The 21,523-nt window shown below is 35.7% G+C and overlaps 1 protein-coding gene across 11 annotated transcripts in view; it reads left to right on the top strand.

Annotated features, from left to right (window-relative positions):
• Nucleotides 1–17,533, top strand: part of LOC108976878 (putative adenosylhomocysteinase 2) — a 29,978-nt gene extending 12,445 nt beyond the window's left edge. For all 11 annotated transcript variants that reach the window (XM_018946260.1, XM_018946271.1, XM_018946270.1 and 8 more), the window contains 8 exons: nucleotides 14,492–14,579; nucleotides 14,637–14,956; nucleotides 16,005–16,354; nucleotides 16,413–16,565; nucleotides 16,626–16,791; nucleotides 16,855–17,101; nucleotides 17,161–17,281; nucleotides 17,350–17,533. In XM_018946260.1, the coding sequence (XP_018801805.1) occupies nucleotides 14,492–14,579; nucleotides 14,637–14,956; nucleotides 16,005–16,354; nucleotides 16,413–16,565; nucleotides 16,626–16,791; nucleotides 16,855–17,101; nucleotides 17,161–17,281; nucleotides 17,350–17,356 (1,452 nt within the window). In that variant the 3' untranslated portion in view covers nucleotides 17,357–17,533. The remainder of the gene's footprint in view (nucleotides 1–14,491; nucleotides 14,580–14,636; nucleotides 14,957–16,004; nucleotides 16,355–16,412; nucleotides 16,566–16,625; nucleotides 16,792–16,854; nucleotides 17,102–17,160; nucleotides 17,282–17,349) is intronic.
• Nucleotides 17,534–21,523: the final 3,990 nt, after the last annotated feature.

Raw genomic sequence — 21,523 nt, 5'->3', positions numbered from 1 at the left:
ACTTCAAACATCTGCCACACTTCACTTCGTTTCCTTGATACATTTCTTACCATTATTAAAAATTATAAGAACGTTAAACTCCAAACTTCAAACCGCTATGACGAAAAMTAGCATATACGCATATATATATACAATACCCTGAAGAAAGCTGCTACTTTTCTGTTATTTCCTATTGTGCTCGCATGTACTGTTCCATTATAAAATCACAGTTTCACAAGTTTTTTGTGAACTGCTATCGTATCGCAATTCACAAAATCGAACTGCTATCGCAATTCACAGGATCGAACTGCTATCGCATTTCAAAGTTTCGAACTGCTATCGCAGTTTATAGAAGCGAACTGCTATTTATAAAATGTAATCGCAGCTCCGATATGCGATTTTTCAATCACAGTGAAAAAATCACCGGTAGTAAAATATCGCTCATCACTAATATCTATAAGCGTTTGTATTATATTTCTGTGCTTAGCCATTCTCAGCTAATAATGCCATACTGCGCAAATCTATTTTTAATTGATGATTTTTTATTTTTTTTTTTAAATTATATGTGCTCTCTTTCTAAAGTGCRTATTATTATTTAAATCCAGAGGCAATTTAGACTTAATCCTAAAATTTAATAAACAATTATAGAAAAAAACATCAATTCTTTGAATATTTTGGTAAATAACCGAACTGAAAAATATCACAAATCATATATTTATATAAACATTCTKATTAAATGGAACTGCAAAATGTTTTAAGAAATAATATATTATGGTCGTATATATATTTTCTTTTTTATACCTATATGTACAAGGTGGCTGATGAAAGCCGCTACCAAAAAAAAAAATTAAGTAACTTTTTTTCTATTTAATGAATCTGGTTAATTTTTTTTTTTTCATTTGCAGATTGACTTTTACATTTAAAAAAAATGGATAACTGGGACACTGAAACAAGAATTTGGATTGTCCGCCGCTATCACGCACTGGAGTCCGTAGTTTCGGTTCAAAGGGAGTATAGGCGCACGTTTGGCGGCAATCCTCCGAGCAAATTGACCATCTTTATACCTGTCTCTTATACACATCTAGATGTGTATAAGAGACAGCTGCAGACTTGCCGATTCGCTTGGAATTTTGCCAGAAGATGATTCAAATGGTGGAAGAGGATGGAAACATTCTGAACTGGGTTTTCATGTCTGACGAGGCCCATTTCGATTTACACGGCAACATAAACAAACAAAATTGTCGAATATGGAGTGCTTCCAACCCACAGATACTCCATGAGACGGAATTGCATCCACTTCGTGTCAGAGTGTGGTGTGCAGTTTCATGACGCTGCATTGTCGGGCCTTACTTCTTCGAAGAAAACGGTCACACCGTTACGGTTACTGGAGATCGTTACTTGAGCATGTTGAGAGAGTTTTTCTATCCAGAATTACACCGAGTACGAAGTTCTTTGAACTCTGTGTGGTTTCAGCAAGATAGTGCAGCTCCTCACATAGCACAACCTGTTATGACAGAATTGCAATTGGGGGGTATTTACATTCCATTATWTTTWAAACTAATTAAGCTAAATTTAATAAAATTGAATGAGCTTTAACATGAATAAAAGAAAAATGAATTCCATACCCTGAAAAAATAATTATTTGAGTTTCTTAATTGCAAAGTTCATCAGTAACCCTGTATATAGATACATAAAACTGCCTCGCCTTGTAACCTAAATGAATTTTTTACAACTGACATCATCACCTTTAACAGTTTTATCAAATATGCATTGGTGTGAACAAAATAGTAACAACAATATGGTATTGTGGAATATTGTAAAATCGGCTGTTTTCTTATTAAATAAAATTGTTTTTAGATACAAGTATAACTTATATYATTTTTTCCTAACAGTAATTAGAATTTCTCACCATACAAAGGTAAATAAAAACAAATATTAATGCGATACTCTAAAAACTGYGAAATATTTTTACCTATTTTTCACACAGCTGTACAGTTCCATTTCCGCTCTTTAATTTATGTACAATGTCAGTATTACCACAATCATTCTGCGATGGATTGTGGTTTCGTAAGAATGTCATTGATTTTTTACCAACTTTTTATCCCCTTCCTTTCATAAAGTAATATTCTCCTTATCTAGCCCTTTGCGGGCTAAAAATTTGAATATCCCTGCACGCGGGTATAAGGCTGTCCGTCACTTGTTGTCAGGTGTAGTCAATTTTTTTTTTACATTATCGCTATAATTATATTCAGTGGCGGCGTTGTTAAATAATTTCACGACCATTTCAAAAGTTATCCAATTTCAATTTCGCATGTTTATCTTTTTCTTTATTAGCGCAGGCACAGCGGTTATAGCCTATATATATATAAGTTAACAACAGCGTGTGCCAGTCGTTTTTGTTTTCACTATTTGACGCCAATCGGAGAGTCTTCTACACCCGATCTCTCCAATCGGAAGGAGCAGAGGAAGAGGAGTGTTTTCACCGGCGGGTAGTGAATCGAAAACCTTCAAAGTTGGAGTGATTTTTTCCATCTGGACAAAATAACACAGCCAGTGTAGCTGCTTTCTCTTGATTCTATGTCAAAGACGCTCCAAATATCATAGCAGGGAATAATGGGAGACTTATAGAAATTGGTCCTTGTTCGTCGAGAGAGGGCTTTACTTTTATCTACTTAATCCAAAGTATCTAAGAGTAATTCTAGATTTGAAGRCTGATGTTGTTATCCGTGCCAATGGTGGTTCCAAGATAGACAAAATTATCTACGACTTCGAAGTTATGACTGACAACAGTGATCTTGTGATATTTCGTCTTGCCCTCGCTCACTACCAGACCCATTTGGAAAGCAAAACTAACGGCGCGGATATTGAGGYCAATGATATCGACATCATCTGTGTACGCCAGAAAATGTACGCTCTTATTGAAGATTATACCTTCTCTATTTAGGTTTGTAGCTCGTATTACTTTTTCTAGCAGCATACGTTAGAAATCACACGACAAGGAGTCTCCTTGCCTGAAACCTCACTTGGTGAGGTTCGGAGTGGTCTTCGCCCATACTGACGGAGCTTTTGGTGTTACTCAACGTCAGTTTACACAGCCCTATTATCAATTATTTGACGGTAGGACCGCCAATATAATTATATTAGGGATGCCTACCTCACGGTTTTTGATGCAGATTGTGGGGTCCTCGTTTTTGTGGATTTAGACTGCACAAACTTAGATAATCGTTGGACATGGTTTAATCCGGTCATATCTTGCAAAGAAGCTGATGCATGAACCTTGTCAGTACCCTTGCCGAATTATTTGAATACCTCGGCCGATAATTCATAGGTGCCCTTACCGCTTTGTAGTTCGTCATCGATTGTGGAATCAAGTTTGAGTTCATCGCATTTCGGCGGTGATGTTAGCCTTTATTTTTATGAGGACATAAACCAGTTGGGCAGCGCCACCTTCGCAATTATTATTATGTTTGCTGTTGTCATCATCAAAAGGGAAGTGTTTCATCGTAAACTGTTGCTTCTTTTTAATTGGGAGTGGTTTCTATCTGCTGTTTCATAGATCTGCCATACAAACTGAACGATAGAAATCAAGTACTTGCATGAAAMACTTTTTCATTTGACGAGATATCTTCACCAATCAATACAGTAATGAAAAACTCAAAGAAATTTTGCAGATTGCATCATTATGGCGTATACCTATCATGTAAACTAAACGATCGGAATTAAGTGCTTGTATGAAAATTTTTGCATTTGACGAGATATCTTAACGAAATTTTGTACTAATTATTGTCTAATCTTACAATCTCCGCMGAAATGTATTAATTAAGAGACGATTTTCCTGTTTTCTTATTATTAGATAAAAAATTTAAAATCTCGCTTCTAACTACTTGAAATAAAAGCTCGTTTCATACTTTTTGTAGGAAATTAGATGCTTATGAAATGGTCTCTTAAGATTTTTCCGTAAATTATAGTAATTTAAAAGATATAAACGGCAGATTATTCTAAGCAAAATTGTATATTCCAAWAAATTTTAAATTGGAAAACTGGTTCGAAGAAAATTTACTGCTCTACAAAATAGTCTTTATAATTTTTCAATARGTAGTTGAAAGAGACATTTGAATTTTTTGTCTGTTAATAAGAGCACATAAATGCGAAAATGTACCTAGAGGATTCTGAGAACTCATTTTTTGGTATAACAAGCAAACATAAAGACAAAATTTATTAATAGAAAATAGCTTTATTGTTCTTTAAATTATTCTCATTAAGATCTTTACTCTTTTGCATGTCTCTTAACCAATTCTCGAATTGACTATTGCCACTCTGATTGAGATGAGCCTTTAGAACATATCAACTGCCTCTACAGGTGACGAAAACCGTTGACCTATTAGTTTACTTTTTAAGAGCAGAAATGAAAATAAGTTATTCTCTGCCAAGTCAGGATTATACAGAGGAGGACTCATCAAATCGATGTTTTGAGTGCAGTCTCCACAGTCGATGAGTGAGAGAAAGCATTCTCATGGATATATCTTCGGCGGAAGGTTTTCATGATTTCTTGAAAAYATGCCCCTCAGAATTTTCTGTTCTTTGTTGTTCCAGTGTTATTTTAGTTTTTCCAAAAAAACAAAACATCAACCATTTGCTTGGAAGTGCTTCTGGGTCGAACAAATTTTGCTCTTCTTGAACCTCCCATACAGTCAAATGTTGTTTACTTTCGGGCTCATACGTGTAAGTCCACGATTTATAACCTGTCACGATGTCATAGACGCGCTGTTATGGTGTTTAGTTAACATTTACTTCGACAAATCAACACAAAATTTTTTTTTGAGCTATTGACAAATTTTGTGGCTTTCAATTTTTTTTTTTGTTTTTTATTCAAATGTTCATGCAATAATGAATGTAGCTAGTACCCTTAATACACATAATTGTCTCCCATGATTTACGAACAGCAACAATATTTTCGAAAACAATCATGGATTTTGGACGAGCTTCGCAAAATTCGTTTCGGAGTGATCTACGACATTGTAAGACTAAAATAAAAATATTAGACCATAAAATCTTCATTTGGCAAATTTTTAGCCCSCAAGTTAGCAAAGTGCGAACGAGAGCTAGATAACAGAAATATTACTTTACGGAATGAAGGTGATAAAAAGTTGCGAAAAAACACTCGCAATGACATTCCTATGAAACTACAATCCATCGCAGAATAACTGACATTGTACAAAAATTAARGAGCGGAAATTTACTTCATATCGAAATTGTACAGTTGTGTTAACAAAAATAGTTAAAAATATTTTGTTTAAAGTCAAATCCAAGTTGCCTCTGGAAATGTATTAAAACAAAAATACTCACTTTAGAAAGGGAACACATATTTTTAAAAAATAAAAAATTGGGATTATKAATTGAAAATGGCTAAGCACACAAATATAATACAAACGCTTATAGATATGTGAATAAACAGTRGTTCATAAACTGAACTTATTATAATTTAAATGTGCAGAAATGTTATCAGCGCGTGAAAACAGTGTCCAAAATTTTTAAAGAAAAATTAATTAATTAATTTGGAAGTAGCTGGAACTTTAACAGCTTTCGAAATATTTATTATACTTACTTTTTATTACTTGTCTTACATTTTACAAATTTGTGGTAGTTATAAAGAAACTTACAATTGTTAGGCAATTTTACAATTGTTACCCACAGTGCAACTACCATATACACGTGCGCTGTCATTTGAAAACAAGGAGTGGTAAAATACATAGCCCTCAATTCCCTCTTCATGTTTGCCCGCGATGATCCCCTCATCTAATCATCAAAATGTACACGCGTGCTCAAATGGTGTAAAATGTCATTGAGGGCTAATATGTCCAATAGTGCGTTTCATACAGTATTTCAACAGTTATTGCGCCGTAGAAATGATGATGTCCGATGAAAAAAATGATACGAAACTCTTGGTTTGGTGAGAGCGCTGTCAAAATGCGCATTTTTTTTAAAGTATTCATCAGTTATGCCATACTAAATAAATTGGAGTTTGGCATTATTAARTATTTATTTAGGAATTTCACATCACCATTGAGGTATGCAAAAGGCGCCTTACCGAATCTTCCGATGTTTTTTGGCTGTAATTATTTTTGTTGGGGCACGTGCAATGTGTGCCTTTGCACCGTCCTGTTGGAATCACATGTTTTCCAATCCCAATTCATCAAGTTGCGGCAAAAATAACTCGTTGGTCATTGCTCTGTAGCGTTCACCACTCACAGTAACCATTTGAGCAGAGACGTCTTCGAAGAAAAAAGGGCTGATGACTCCTCCAGCGACAATAGAACACCACACAGTGACTTTGAGCGGGTTTAATGGCTCTTCGTGGGTTACATGCAGATTTTCAGTGCCCCAAAAGCGTAAATTTTGCTTATTATTTCACTCATGATTATTTTTAATGAAAAATCATCTTCCTCTTGGTGGTGATTAAGAAAGGCTGGAGCGTATGTTAGACGCGATTGGCGGTCAGCAGCTACCAGCTAATGCACCGTCTGGACTTTGTACGGAATCATCTTCACAACAGCAGCAATATTCTCTGCAGAACGGCCACTCCGGGGTCTGCCACGCCTGGCAGCATCTCGTGTTGTGCCAGTCTCTTCGAGGCGAGCGGCTAAACGTCGCAGTGTTTCACCAAAGGGCGTCGGACGGCCAGGAAATCTGCGACGAAGTTCACGTTGTGCCAAAGTCACCGACCGATTATTGTTCAAATAAATAGTCACCAATAACCCGCATTCTGCAGCARTGTAGCGTGCTATTGTTTATTTACGTGTATTTCGCATGTGTTTACTACACAAATGCAAAACAGAACTGACATTAAAAGGTCAATACAAAATTTATAGCATCTTCTGATAGGAGGATAACTTTTGCGCCACCTTGTATAAATAATTTTACATACTACCCCATCTAATTTTACAGAATTTCAACAACGCACTGATTTCGGCAGTTCGTTTTAGCGCCATTCTTCTGGCATCCCGCCTTTTTCACTTATTGCGGTTTGACGGGACGCTGATTGTTTGTAGATGCGATTGGACAGTTTTAAATAACAGCTATTTGATGTTAATTGTTCAATTAAAAATGCTATTATTCCTTATTGATTTCATTTGTAATACCAGAAAAATTATAAATAATTATGTTGTTAGTTGAAATTTTGATGAGAATTTTTTTTTTTTCATTTCTAACTACTTAATTTTGATTAAATAACTTAAATTAATTAATTTAATTCAATAATTAATGCATTATTTGGAAGACTGGTTCCCACTCTCAAATAAAGTGGGTATGTATGTACATACATACACTTCAATATGGGTTACAACTCTCGCTACAATAAGATAAAACAATAGATAAAATACATTTGATAAAAAATCGAAAGTCTCACAATTCGATGTTACCTCAATAATTAAATAGTGAGGAATAGCTAATTTCAGATGTAACCGAAAATTTTGTATTCTCACAATTTTTAGAAAACCAAGACGGGGACGAGGTATTGAGAATATTCTATGTCTCAACTAAAATCAAGCGAGCTAGATATATGGTTACATCTTTATAAATGTCCAGGAAGCCGAGAAAAGTTTAAATCCACAATAACTACGCACTAAATTAAAAACTGTTGAAAAGGTGGGCGTGGCCCCATCCTCTCAAAAGTTTAATGCAAATATCTTCTAAGCCACTAAAACTGCAGCAACCAAATTTGTCTAYCGCAAATACTATGAGAGCTCCTACCGACAGTGTGAAAGTGGATGAAATAGGAAGTCAAYCCCGATCGGGAGTGACGGTTAAAAACTACGAAAGGCGTAAAAAATCGGTGAATACGCCTCCGAGATAATATGAGACGGCTTTTTGTCTTGCCTCGTTCACTTCCAAATCCATTTTCTTTGCTTTCTTATCCAGTCTGGAGAAAGCAGAACTCACCCACGCAGATGCATCAATTTAAATTCATCAAATTATGTTCTCCAGCAGCAGATTGAAGAAGTCGCACGATAGGGAGTCACCTTGTCTTAAACTCCGTCAGTTTACACAGCCGTATTAGTTTTGAGGGGATACTAAATTCAGTCATCGCGGCATAGAAGAAGCACCGTTTTGTTCTGTCAAAAGCAGCTTTAAAATCGACGAAGAGGTCATGTGTATYGATCCTTTTTTCACGGCTTAGTTGTTCATTTGCCAGAACTAAAGCCACACTGATAAGGTTCCACCAGTTTGTTGACGGTGGGTTTTAGTCTTTCACACAATATGCTCTATTTAACCTTTTATACGATGTTGAGGTGGCTTATCCCACGATAGTTGGTGCAGATTGTGGGCTTTCCCTTTTTGTGGATTGGGCAGAGCACACWTAAATTCCATTCGTTGGGCATGGTTTCGTCCGACCATATTTTACAAAGAAGCTGATGCATGCTCCTTATCAGTTCTTCGTCGCCATGTTTGAATAGCTCGGCCGATAATCCATTTCGAAAAAGTAGGCCTGGAGTCGCCCTCTAATAAGTTAATCGTACATAGCTAAACCACTAGAGCTACAACCATCACATTCGCCTAGCGCAAATATTATAAGAGCTCTTWACGGCTCTTCTACATTACTAAATGCGTGATAAATGAATAATTAAATACAGCGACATTAAATTTTACTCCCGAAATAGCTTTCAGTCGAGCGCGGGTCAAAATTGGACGATGGGCATGCCACCGCCTACTTTTAAGTAAAATTACATATCTCGAGATCCGCCCGACAAATTTCAACTCGAGTGCGTACGATTGGGCTTMCATTATTCGCTTAATTTCAATATGACACAATTTTGAATTCTATAAACAACAATTAATTGAACTAAACCATTGAACTCTTAAATTCTGTAGAAACATATTGCGAGAGTTTAAATTKTTATGTCAGAATTCAGCGGGTATGGATTACAATCATATTTAGTTTCATATTATTGTTATCAGGAATTGTTGTGTGTCAGAATAAATCTGACCACACAAACTTATACTTATATTCCTTGAGTTTCATTAAGCTAACTTACTAACAGAGTCAATCGGATGTTCGAAATCCTGGTAATAGTTAGATGGAGTGTTGGTCAAGTTTTCAATCAATAGTATCTATTTTAGGCACAAAGATGTACTGTCCTGTAAAGTTGCAAGAATATAAAAAAGGAGAGTAATATGGAGTATGGCTGTCGAAGCCGATCTAATAGAGTTGTGGCGAGAAAAARTTACACATTTTCGATCGGCTAGTCAAAAAGAGTTGTAATTTAAGTACTTAAATTTTTTGGTCAGATTATGGTACAGTCGACTCTCGTTAATTYAAACATGCGGTAATTCGAACYTCTYTTTAATTCAAAGTTATCACGAGTTCCCTACTAAATCTCTTTATATTTCGAACTAAATCAATACATTTTCATACACTTGGTAATTCGAACGAAAAAATCATTGCTATTTAACAAAACGACGCGTTAATTCGAACTCATCAGCGTCCAACAATCGACAATTCAAAGTKGCAGAGAGAAGAGGCGGAAAGATTGTAAGCACATTTTGCGACAAGCTCAAACTTATATCAAGACACTTTTTGTTTTTGTTATGATTAGTTTGACTATTTGACGGACATAATTCTACGAATGGGTTGGTTTAGTTATTCAGTTACTGTTAATCTTTCGTCGGTGCAGATGCAGATTAAAAGTTAGCGTTAGTTATGAGCTCTAGAAAGTATAAATGTTTGACGATTGCTGAAAAGAAAAAGTTAATCGGAAAAGTAGAAGATGGTGTGAAGCAGAGTGATGTTGCAAAAGAATTTAAGGTTCCTCTGAGTACTCTCTCAACAATAATAAAGCACAARGAGAAAATTAATGCTCCGCAAACTSCTGAAGTACGGAAAAGAACTACTAAAGGTGAATTTCTTCGCCTGGAAGAAAGCCTGACCATTTGGCTAAGACAGTGTAGAGGACAAAATGTGTMTATTWGCGGGAACTTGTTGAAGGAAAAAGCAAAAGAGTTSGCGTCTACTCTAAGCATCAAAAATTTTGCGGCAAGTGAAGGGTGSCTTACAAATTTCAAAAAGAGAAATGGAGTTGTTTTTAAAAAGGTTTGTGGGGAAAGTGGCTTTATTTKTCTTTACAACATCACGATTCACAGTTCCAGATTTTTGGTAGTAGAGGTCAAAGCAGTGTTATTAAAATTTCACATTGTTATTCAATTGCATTACAAAAATTATTAATTATAAAGTTTATATTGTACAAGTTGTGCAAAGAGTTGGATTATAGTTGAACCGTTATATACATATTTATTGAAGAATCTACTGTTACAATAATATCAATCGTTACGGTGCTAAAAATATTTACATACTTCCAATTAATTCTCTTAATTGTTGTCTTAAACAACTTAAGGAATTAGGTGGGTTTGAAAATTTCAAAAAATCGATKTTTAATTTTAKGTCTTATYAAATAGTACAATACGTTTAAAATATTCTCCCAAAATTTTAGATCGGTTCGTGTAAGAGATAGACMGTTCGGAAGTTCCGCCCACCAGGCCACGTCGGTATAGCGCACCGCAGGTATAATGCATTTTACTCAAAACTCCTTTTTTGAAGTCGGTAGACACGATTTATCGAAAAGTTATGAACATCTTCAAAATAACATTATCTAGTTATTAAACGAATGATTTTTTTTTCATCACAACTTATATTTTAAGCTAATAAATGGGTAAAATTTGAGTAAAAAATTAGAATTATTGTTCAAAGTTTTTTTTTAAAGAGACTTACGTATGTACCAACGAAATATATTTGGTTTTTCAATTTTAGGTGAACGAATAATAAATTATGCTGCCCACGGCGAAAGMACTTTTATGTGAGACACCCAGGAAGATGAGGTCTCAAGGCTGAATGTTCAACATTTTTGTATCAAAATTTCAGGATAAATTGTACAAATATGTACCTTTGCCATGCCATATAATATTTTTGAAATTAATGATTGTTTATATAAGAAATCGTAATCTTAAAAATACCTTGTTTTTGAACCTCTGAAACCCACCTAACCCGTTATATGTCTTCCCATTGGATAAGAGAGAATACGCATACGTTAACTATATGAACAAAATTCTAAGTGGTTTTATTGATAATAACATAGTGGCGTTATATACACGGACTTTGATAAAGCTTCCACAGGGTCAATTATATTATACGCTAAACAAGTAAGGAAGGGCTAAGTTCGGGTGTCACCGAACATTTWATACTCTCGCATCAAATACCGTATTTGTGTAAAGTTTTATTCMGCTATCATCATTKKTTCCTAATGTATATATTATWCAGAGAAGGCAYCAGATGGAATTCMAAATAGCGTTATATTGGAAGAAGGCGTGGTTGTGAACCGATTTCACCCATATTTCGTGGATGTCATCAGGGTGTTAAGAAACTATTATGTACCGAGTTTCATTGAAATCGGTAGAGTAGTTCCTGATATATGGTTTTTGGTCCATAAGTGAGCGACGCCAGGCCCATTTTCAATTTTTAAAAAAAGCCTGCTTGCAGCTTCCTTGTTTCTGACGTTTTTTGTTACTCGGTTAACGCACTTTTAGTGATTTTCAACATAACCTTTGTATGAGAGGTGGGCGTGGTTATTATCCGATTTCTTCCATATTTGAACTGTATATGGAAATGAAAATCCTGAATGAAACAACTCTGTAGAGTTTGGCTGACATAGCTACAGTAGTTTCCGAGATATGTAAAAAAAAACTTAGTAAGGGGCGGGGCCACGCCCACTTTTCCAAAAAAATTACGTCCAAATATGCCACTCCCTAATGCGAGCCCTTGTGCCACAATTTCACTTTAATATCTTTATTTATGGCTTAGTTATGACACTTTATATGTTTTCGGTTTTCGCCATTTTGTGTGTGGCAGTGGCCCGATTTTGCCCGTCTTCGAACTTAGAACTTAGAAATACGAGTACCAAGCTTCATCATGATATCTCAATTTTTTCTCAAGTTACAGCTTGCAAGGACGGACGGGCAGACAGACATCCGGAGTATAAAAACATAGGGGAAAAAAAGACGTTAATTATTCCCATGTACCATCCACGTACGTTTTAAGAATAAAATGGGTTTTTGTGTTTCAGATGATCCAAACATGAGAAATCGTGTCCGCCAGTGAAAAAACGCATTTCTTTCGCCCAGCCGAAATTCCSAAAAAAAWTATTTATACACTSCACGATATACCCCATGATATGTGAAAAAAGTTCTATCTATAATATTCAAATGAATCCCAAAATGTGTTGCTAAGCGCATAACTCAACAACGCCTGGACCAATTCTTTTTTTTAAATGTTCGCTGAAGTTCAAAGATGGTTTTTACGGCCAGGAAAATTCAAAGAAGAGCCGGAAACATTAAAAACAGCCTTTTCTTTTTTCCATAGAAACGTTTGTATATAAAAATGAATATTTGTTTGTTAGTAACGCTAAGGCTGATCCAATCTTGATGAAATTTTTAGAGATTATTCTTTGTGGATCTGGGAAGGTTTAGAAATAAAAACCCCTTATACTTTGACTTTTTTCCATACACATTTTTTTTTTAATTTTTGTTTGTTTTGTTTTCCAATTGATTTATTTGTAATTTTTGGTCGTTTGCTTTCTTTATTTCGGCTATTGAAAAGGTAAATTATTGAAAATTATTCAGTGAAAACTTTATGTGTGTTTAATACAAAGTGATCAATTACAGATTTAAATTTGTTACGATACCACGAGGTGATCGCGCTAATATTGACAGCTCAAAGCACATGCACTAGTTCTCAAAGAATGCGATGCATACGTGCGGAATTATGGATCGCGATCAGTTAGCAAGCGATCGTCACCATGTCACACCACGACTTTTTAAACAACAGCTTTGATATTCGATGAGCTTCATCTTGGGGTAATGAAGGAATATCTGGTGCTGTTAAATGAGTTGWGTTGCAAAAAAGAGGTTTGCCGCACGCACACATTCTTCTTTGGTTGGTGGATGTTGGTTACACCTGATGAAATTGATGAAATCATTTCTGCGGAAATTCTTGATCCAGAGATAGATAAAGAATTATACGAAGTGGTGAAAACCAATATGGTTCATGGGCCTTGCGGTCTGTATATCTGACAATAAATGCACGAAACACTGTACACRTGCTTTTCTTTCGGAAACACCAACTGGAAATAATAAAGAARGCAACATGGTGGTTATTGACCTTGAACGAGATGAGATCGATGTGTGAACTGCAATGAAGTGGTTTGAAAGATATTTGCTTTTGCAATWCATAAACGTTTTCCGACTGTTGTGCATCTCGCAGTTCATTTGGAGAAGATCAAAGAATGCATTTCAAATCACAAAGTCGACATTGACGAGTTTTTTCTCAACTTACATACAGTGTGTACGACTTTTCTTAGAAGCATGGCAGCAATTGCAATTGCTGGAACATGATAATCACTAGAAACAAACGATGGACAGTGCAGTAGCTACTTCGCATGCCACTAAAGGTCGTACGATACGAACAAAAATGACATTGCGGAGAACATTTTTCATCGTACTTTTTCTTTTTGTCAATTCACTWCAACGAAAGATATACTYATCACGAGTGTTTGTCCAAACATTGACTAAATTATCGTAACTACGATTGCTTGAGAGCACGCGCAATTTTAGCTTCCAAAAATACTGATGTTAATGACTTCAACTAGAAAATTCAAAGCCAAATTACGGGAGGTTTGCGCTCATACATATCGATCGATCGTCTTGGCAATGAAGCCGTGAATTATTAAGTTTAATTTCTAAATTCTTTGGAGAGGCCGAAGCTGTTTAATGGAACCCGACTGATTGTGACGCAGCTATCAAACACAAGGGGACCGAATACTTGATTCTACGAATTCCTTTGATTCCAACGATTTGCTATTTCAGTCCACAAGGGAAACTATCTACTTTGTACATTTACGCACCGTAACTGAAACCAAAAAATGTTGTTTATAAAGCTGCGCTACGTGAAAAAAAAAATGTAGGAAATTCGCAAATAAATGACTTTCAACATAAGATAAATTCAACTTTCTTTTAATTTCAAAACACATAATTTAACACAAGACAACGCCTGCGGGGTCAGCCAGTTGTAGAATAAAAATTTGTACAAAAAAATATCAAAAAAAAAACAGGACAGATTACCTTACTGACCCCTTAATGTCGAAATTTGCGAGCACTTGCGAGAGTATACAATGCTCGATTGTTTCCTARTTGTTAACAGTAATATTTATTATTTTGAATTATAAACATTTTTAAGTTTAATTTAATTCTGCATTAATCCGTGCTTTAGTCAGGAACAGTACYGATTTATTTAAAATTCACTGGATGGATTTCAAATTCAAAGTGACATTTTTTATAACAGCTTATTTTGTCGTGTGCTATGTTCCTAACAGTTAATTAGAAACTAAGGTTGTTGGTAAACGAGATAAATATTATTATTAACTCACCCCTCTCTAAAAATTGGTTAATATTTATAAGATTTGTTTTATAGCAAGAAGCTAAGCAACCGAGTGCTTTGAAAATGGCCAGTATGACCAGAAGACGTTCCTCAGCAGCATCTACATGTTCATATAGCTCAGGTTAATTTGCTCTTTTAAAATTTACTTAAAATAATGAAAGTTTTTATAAATACTTAGCATGCTATACTGGTAGCTCAGATGAAGATAATGTGTCCCCGCGCGAAAACAGGCAGAGCAACAGCACAGGTAGTTCAGATTTTTGTGTAAAAAATATAAATGCACAACAAGCTTTCGGAAGGAGAGAAATCGAAATAGCAGAAAAAGAAATGCCGGGGATATTGGCATTGCGAAAGCGCGCTTCAGAGGATAAGCCCCTCAAAAATGCACAGATTGTGGGTTGCACACATATAAATGCCCAAACAGCTGTGCTTATTGAAACATTAGTTGAATTAGGAGCTTCCGTTCGCTGGGCAGCATGTAATATATACTCCACACAGGTATGTATGTATTATGCTGAATTAGATATTGATTATAGTTGAAACAAAAATGCGAGCTTTAGTCTTTCGTACTTTTGATAGAAAATGTTGTAAATATATGGATCAAAGTAACAGCAGATCTCCATAACAAACTTTCCAGGCAGTTTTCATCAAAAATCATGGTCTGCAGTATAAACTCAACTTATTACATAAGTATTACAGCTTTGAACATTAGACTGTAAAAAACAAAGTTTTTCTCTCGATCCCACACAATTTGTCAATCGCTCAAACAAAGGTGCTTTGAAACACGTCTATGGCGTTGTAAAAGGTGATGAATCTAGGATTTACCCATTTGAGCTGCAAAATAAACAGCAGTGGAATGTACGGTGTTTCAAAATGAGCTGAATCCAACAAAAGTTGTTCACGCACGAAGCACTTCCAAATAGTTGCCTGTTTTTTGGAAAAACGGGACATGATCACTGTTTACTACGACAATGTTAGCTATCACACATCGACTGTGACCACTGCATTTTAGAGCACTCATAACATAGATTTGATTTGTTATTCTCCATATAGCCCTGACTTCTCACCTAATGACTTCAAGAGGCATGTTTTGGAGAATCAAAGACCAAATATACTTCGACAATTGATTCAAACGCATGCGAAAGTTTATATTGTAGATCTTAATGGAGAATATTTTGAAAAACAATAAATCGATTTTTCGATGTTTAAAATTTGTTGCCCTCGAATCGAAATATAATAGGACCTACGTATAAGTAATTAGCAAATGACAAATCATTCGAACGAATTTAAGAAATTAATAATGCAAGACAAATAGCAACTTATAGTAAGTGGCCGAAATCAGTATATAATATCGCAGACTTTCCAAAGACAAAATGTATACTTTGTTGTAATTTGTTTGACTCTTACATATTCGAGCAAATAGGAATTAATATATCCTCATGTTATGTATATATCTTTCCTATACATAAAGTCACTCTTTGTCTGCATATAGACATGCATATAGACATGTTCGCAAATCTATTTATTCCCATATTATACATAATAGAATGCGGTAGCTGCAGCGCTTGCGGAGGTTGGTATTCCCATATTTGCATGGCGTGGTGAGACTGAAGAAGATTTCTGGTGGTGCCTTGACAAATGTGTCAACTCTGAAAATTGGCTTCCAAATATGATACTGGATGATGGTGGCGATGCCACTCATTTAATGTGGAAGAAATATCCAATTATTTTCAAGGCGATTAAAGGCATTGTCGAAGAGAGTGTGACTGGTGTTCATAGATTGTATCAATTGGTGAAGACAGGAAAACTAACCGTGCCTGCAATAAATGTTAACGATTCCGTAACAAAAGCAAGGTTCGACAACTTCTATAACTCAAAAGATTCAATTTTGGACAGGTATGTCAATTTCGTAACTTCAACGAAAGTATAAAAAGAATAAACATATCACTTCTAGCCTGAAAAGATCAACAGATATTATGTTTGCTGGCAAACAAGTAGTTGTTTGCGGCTATGGGGATGTTGGAAAAGGTTGTGCACAAAGTCTTCGAGGACAAGGCTGCATAGTCTATGTAACCGAAATTGATCCAATATGTGCGTTGCAAGCAAGGTAAGTGCTTAAATACCATAAGGACAGCATTTAATTTGAAAAATTTGTACATGTTTCAAGTATGGATGGATTTCGCGTAGTTCGCTTAAATGAAATTATTCGTCAAATGGACATTGTTGTTACGGCTACTGGCAACAAAAATGTGGTTAACCGAGAGCACATGGATCGTATGAAATCGGGTTGCATTGTTTGTAATATGGGACATTCTAATACCGAGATCGATGTGGTATGTGTTTTTGTWTGTTTTCCCTTTTTTTCCTCTTTCTAAATAAATGACAAAAAACTTTAGAATAGTTTGCACTCTGCTGAACTGTCGTGGATGAGAGTGCGCTCTCAGGTAGACCACGTAATTTGGCCCGATGGTCGAATAATTATCCTTTTAGCAGAAGGACGTCTTSTTAATTTGGCTTGTTCGTCGGTTCCATCATTTGTGGTATCAGTTACAGCTGCAGCGCAAGCGTTGGCTCTCATAGAGTTATTCAATGCACCGGTTGGTCGTTATAAATCTGATGTCTACCTGTTGCCTAAAAAAATGGGTATGAATGAGATTGAGTATTTAAATATTCGTTTTATGTTGGAATTTGATATGTTTCAGATGAATATGTCGCAAGTTTACATTTACCCATACTAGATGCTCATTTGACAGAACTTACCGATGAGCAAGCCAAGTACCTAGGTCTAAATAAGGCTGGGCCATTTAAGCCTAACTATTATAGGTATGTTATCTACATACACAATATTCGGAAAAATTTTGAAGTATATATGTATGTATATTTTTTTTTAGATATTAAATATAATAAGCCTTTAGTAACAAACCCTTGTTACATACTATATACATGCACGTATGTATAGCTATATGATTATTATTGTATTACATATATTTTATATCTGTATGAGCCAAAAGCTGATATACGTGTGAGCTATTCTAATTTGGTTGCAAAAATATAACTTCCATGTTAACATCGAGATCATTGTATAATTAATATAGGAATGGAAAAGGTAAGTAATTGCATGATATTGAAGATATCAAGACGACAACTATATTATGAAAATAAACACAAATCCAATAACAACTTACAGCGGTTAGAAGTCATTTAATATAAAAACGTATCAATTGAAACGCCAATTCAATACTTTTTTATTAGTAACATTTATAAGTGTTCTTCAAGATGAGTCAGATGACCGTTCTTTATTCAATTCAAAATGAGACTGTCGCTTACATTTTAAAATAAATTTTTTACATTTAAAAAAATATGGTGATGACAGCTCGGCCTTTCCTTCAGTCGTCGCGAGTTATTCATCATTATTCATGTTCAGGATCACCATCATCGTCTATTTCTGGAAACAAGGCACACCACGGTTTCATCTTGTTGGATTTTGTAATTTGACTGTAGTGACGTTGCGTTCGCTGCATGCCTTCGATATCTTCAACGACGCACAATGGGGCAGCAGACCAGAAAAGTTGGCAAAAACTAWTTTTTTCAAAATAGCCGGTAGCACTTTTCGTTTATTGCTTTGGATTTATGAATATACTAGCAACAATGAACCAACGGTTTTTCAATGTCATTYTCACCACCTCTCTTTTTAGAGCCTTACAAACACAGAGCTTATTTTCGCAATAAGTACAGKTTGATTTTTGTGAATTTTCTATTCACAGTTTGAATATATATTTTCCAGTCGCTGACTATAATTCAGCACCYTTAATTATGGAACCATCAACATCGGGTATTTATAAAGATTCACTTATATTCACTTTGTACGTAATTGTGATTTTCACATTTTGGTCGTTTTTTTYGGAAACCTACCTTAATAWGTTTATTTTCCTACAGTTTATGTTTTAAAAATTGGAAAAGTTAGTGAGCCCGGCATGATCGGCCGGAATTTTTTTAATTATCCTGTAATATGTGTATTTATGTACTTAATTGGAAAAAAAAATTGTGCGGATTTTTTGCGTTTTGGCATTTGCTCGCATTTATGTATGTGCCTATGTACTACCTTTTGTTGTAGTTTAGTTCGAAGATTTTTATCTTGTTTTGATTATTTGTTTGTCAAACGTCAACTACAAGTACAAATGTGAACTGCATTGATCTTTATTATTTTAGTTGTAAATCGTCAAATAGAATCCAGTGTTGCCATATTATTTGAGTAAGGTGGAAATCCAGGTCTCCATGCTGTCTACTTGTCCACAAATGTATGTCCGAAATCAGTCGGTAGGTCCACCGGCCTTTGCATGAAGTTTGCCACCGTGCCTGCCACATTGGAATGCTTTCTCTTCTCTCTTATCTTTTTACTGTGGTAGACGTCTCTGATAGGTTATATATTCGAGCGAATTCATTTCCCTGGATGTCAAACCTGTCTCTTATACACATCTAGATGTGTATAAGAGACAGGTATTGTGTTGAGCGAAAAATTTGTTTGACAAAATCCTGCTCCATCTTCGACGCGCTATTGCAGGCCTTTGAAAATTGAATTTATTAAGGAATCCTCTGAAGTTTCAATAGCKKAGAAAAACAGAGTTACTGAAGAGATTGGAAMTCTTAAAAAATCTAGAACGATATGTGATGGAAAATCTATAGAAGTTGAGCACGCTTTACTTTTTACTATGGTGGATGGGAAAGTTTGTGATGCGATAACCCAGACGACATCCACTCAAAAGTGCTACAGATGTTCCTCTTCATTTTGGATCGCTGCTAGCATCAAGTTACCAATTAAATCACGTAAGGGAAAGTCGTATATCAAATCAATCGGCGCAAACTTCGTTGTCGCGTTCACCTTAGTATTTAAGGACCATTGCAGCATACAAACATGCATATCCCAATCTTACGCCTCACTGGTCGATGCTCTCAAAAATGCCAATACTGCTTGATTAACCCGTTCTGCCAAACCTTTCGAACGTAGTGTACGCACAGCTACCTTAATATGTTGTATCTTGTTTACATCGTACTAGATATATCTCCTACCTTTTCGTGCCCTCTTATTCGTGCACGACTTAGAGCATCAACGTGACTCATCGTTGACCCGGCTCGATGTATTATGTCATAGTCGTATTCCAACAATCGTAGTAGCCAACGCGCTACTTTCGTAATCATAGGTTTTGACATCTTTGCTGTTGTCATCGCCTAACAATCTGTTACGATAGTAAAACGTTTACCCAGCAAGCCCTTCTAGCTCGTATGCATGCCAATTCTTCTCCTGTTGCATACATGCCGTACTGTAATACCATTTTCATCTACCTGGTGCTCTAGAAAAGTAGCCTAACTTCTCATGAATGAACACTTTGATAACCTTAGCATTAATCCTTCCTTCTGAACGATTTCTAAAAACTCTTCTATACATATGTAGCTTACAACTGTTTTATTCAACAGTGCAAGCAGCTGAGTCATATTTTTTTGGGATGTACACGGAGCATTCCGCAAACTAAATGGCATTCTATTGAACTCATAACGGCCATTGGGCGTTACAAATGCGGTAAAAGGTTTTGCGTCTTCTTCTAATTCAATTTGGTAGTAGCCAGACATTAAATTCAACGTGGTGAAAAACTGTTTACCAGACAGTATTGCCAAAACGCCATCAAATGTCGGCATCAATCACGGTTGTTTTTCAATTACAGCATTTAACTCACGGAAATCGACGCACAACCTGTCCTCCCCATTTTTCTCACGCACCATAGCTACTGGTGATGCATATGTGGATACAGATCTACACACAATTCCCAAATGCATTTACTCATCTACGATTTCCTCAACAACACGCTATTTAGGAATTGGAATATTATATGGTTTTTTATATATTGGCTTCGATGACGTTCATTTGATATTCATTCTGAATCGCCTTGATATACCCAGTTCAGGTAACTTTTCACCGAAACAATTCGCGTATACATTCACCATTTCAACTAACTTTTGCTCCATCCCTATCCTTAACTCAGCACCGATATATATGACATCCCTTTCAGTTCGCATAATTGTACACGTGCCTTCTTCAATGACTACAATGCTTTTGGATAGGAAATCAATACCAACAATTGCTTCGTAAGTCATCACTGAGTTGTCTACTATTCATAATTCTACAGATCGTGTAATTTTTTTCATTGTGATATGCACTAACATTTTTGCGTGGCAGGTAATCTGACTACCTTCAAAAACAATTAATCTTTCATCGCACGCAGTGATACACAAACCACACTTTCTTGCTATTGATTTCCTAACCAGTGATCTCCTACTGTCAATTAGAGCCTTGCACCTTACTTTTTCGTTGCCCAAAATTTCAATGTCAATGCACAACTCTTTGCACTGAGTTTCTAGGATTTTATTCACTGATTTTTTTCAACTTCTACTCTTTTAAAACTTTCTGAACTTTCACTATCCTTTATTCGATGCACTCTCTCATTCTGTTTAACCTCTCTCTTTTTCCGGGGCTTCACACAATACATTGCAATATGCCCTCTTTCCTGGCAATTTGGGCTGCTTACCCTACTTGCCACTTCTGACGTTTGTTTGTATTGAAATTCATGAAGCTAAAAATTATTCTCCCCGTTCAGTCTTAAATTCAATAGCGATTGCAATAAATCAGAACACTTAGTAAACTTCATTGCATTTAAAACCTTACTTAAGTTATCATCCATTAACCCATTAATAATATATCGTACGATTGGCATATCGACAATATTATCCCTTCGGAATATTGCTAGCATTTTATAATAAAATTCATCAATTTTCTCAATCTTAACCCTTTTCATATTCACCTTTCTTAGATGTGTGCCTGCAAAATTTCTAACGCACGGAAAATCTGCCATAAAAGAAACTACAAAATCACTCTAGTCACGATATACTGGCTGTGCATCAGCCCACCGCTTAAAGTGCCCATACACGACACACAAGTGCGTTCGATCGGTATGTGTGCGCATGCGGTTTACTCGTGTATGGGTTTGTGCGCGTGCTGATCCATGTTCGCGAAAA

The sequence above is a fragment of the Bactrocera latifrons genome, unplaced genomic scaffold (assembly GCF_001853355.1).
Source record: "Bactrocera latifrons isolate USDA-ARS-PBARC rearing strain unplaced genomic scaffold, ASM185335v1 scaffold_808, whole genome shotgun sequence".
In the NCBI taxonomy this organism is placed as follows: Eukaryota; Metazoa; Arthropoda; class Insecta; order Diptera; family Tephritidae; genus Bactrocera; species Bactrocera latifrons.
This window is presented reverse-complemented; position numbering and strand designations above follow the sequence as displayed.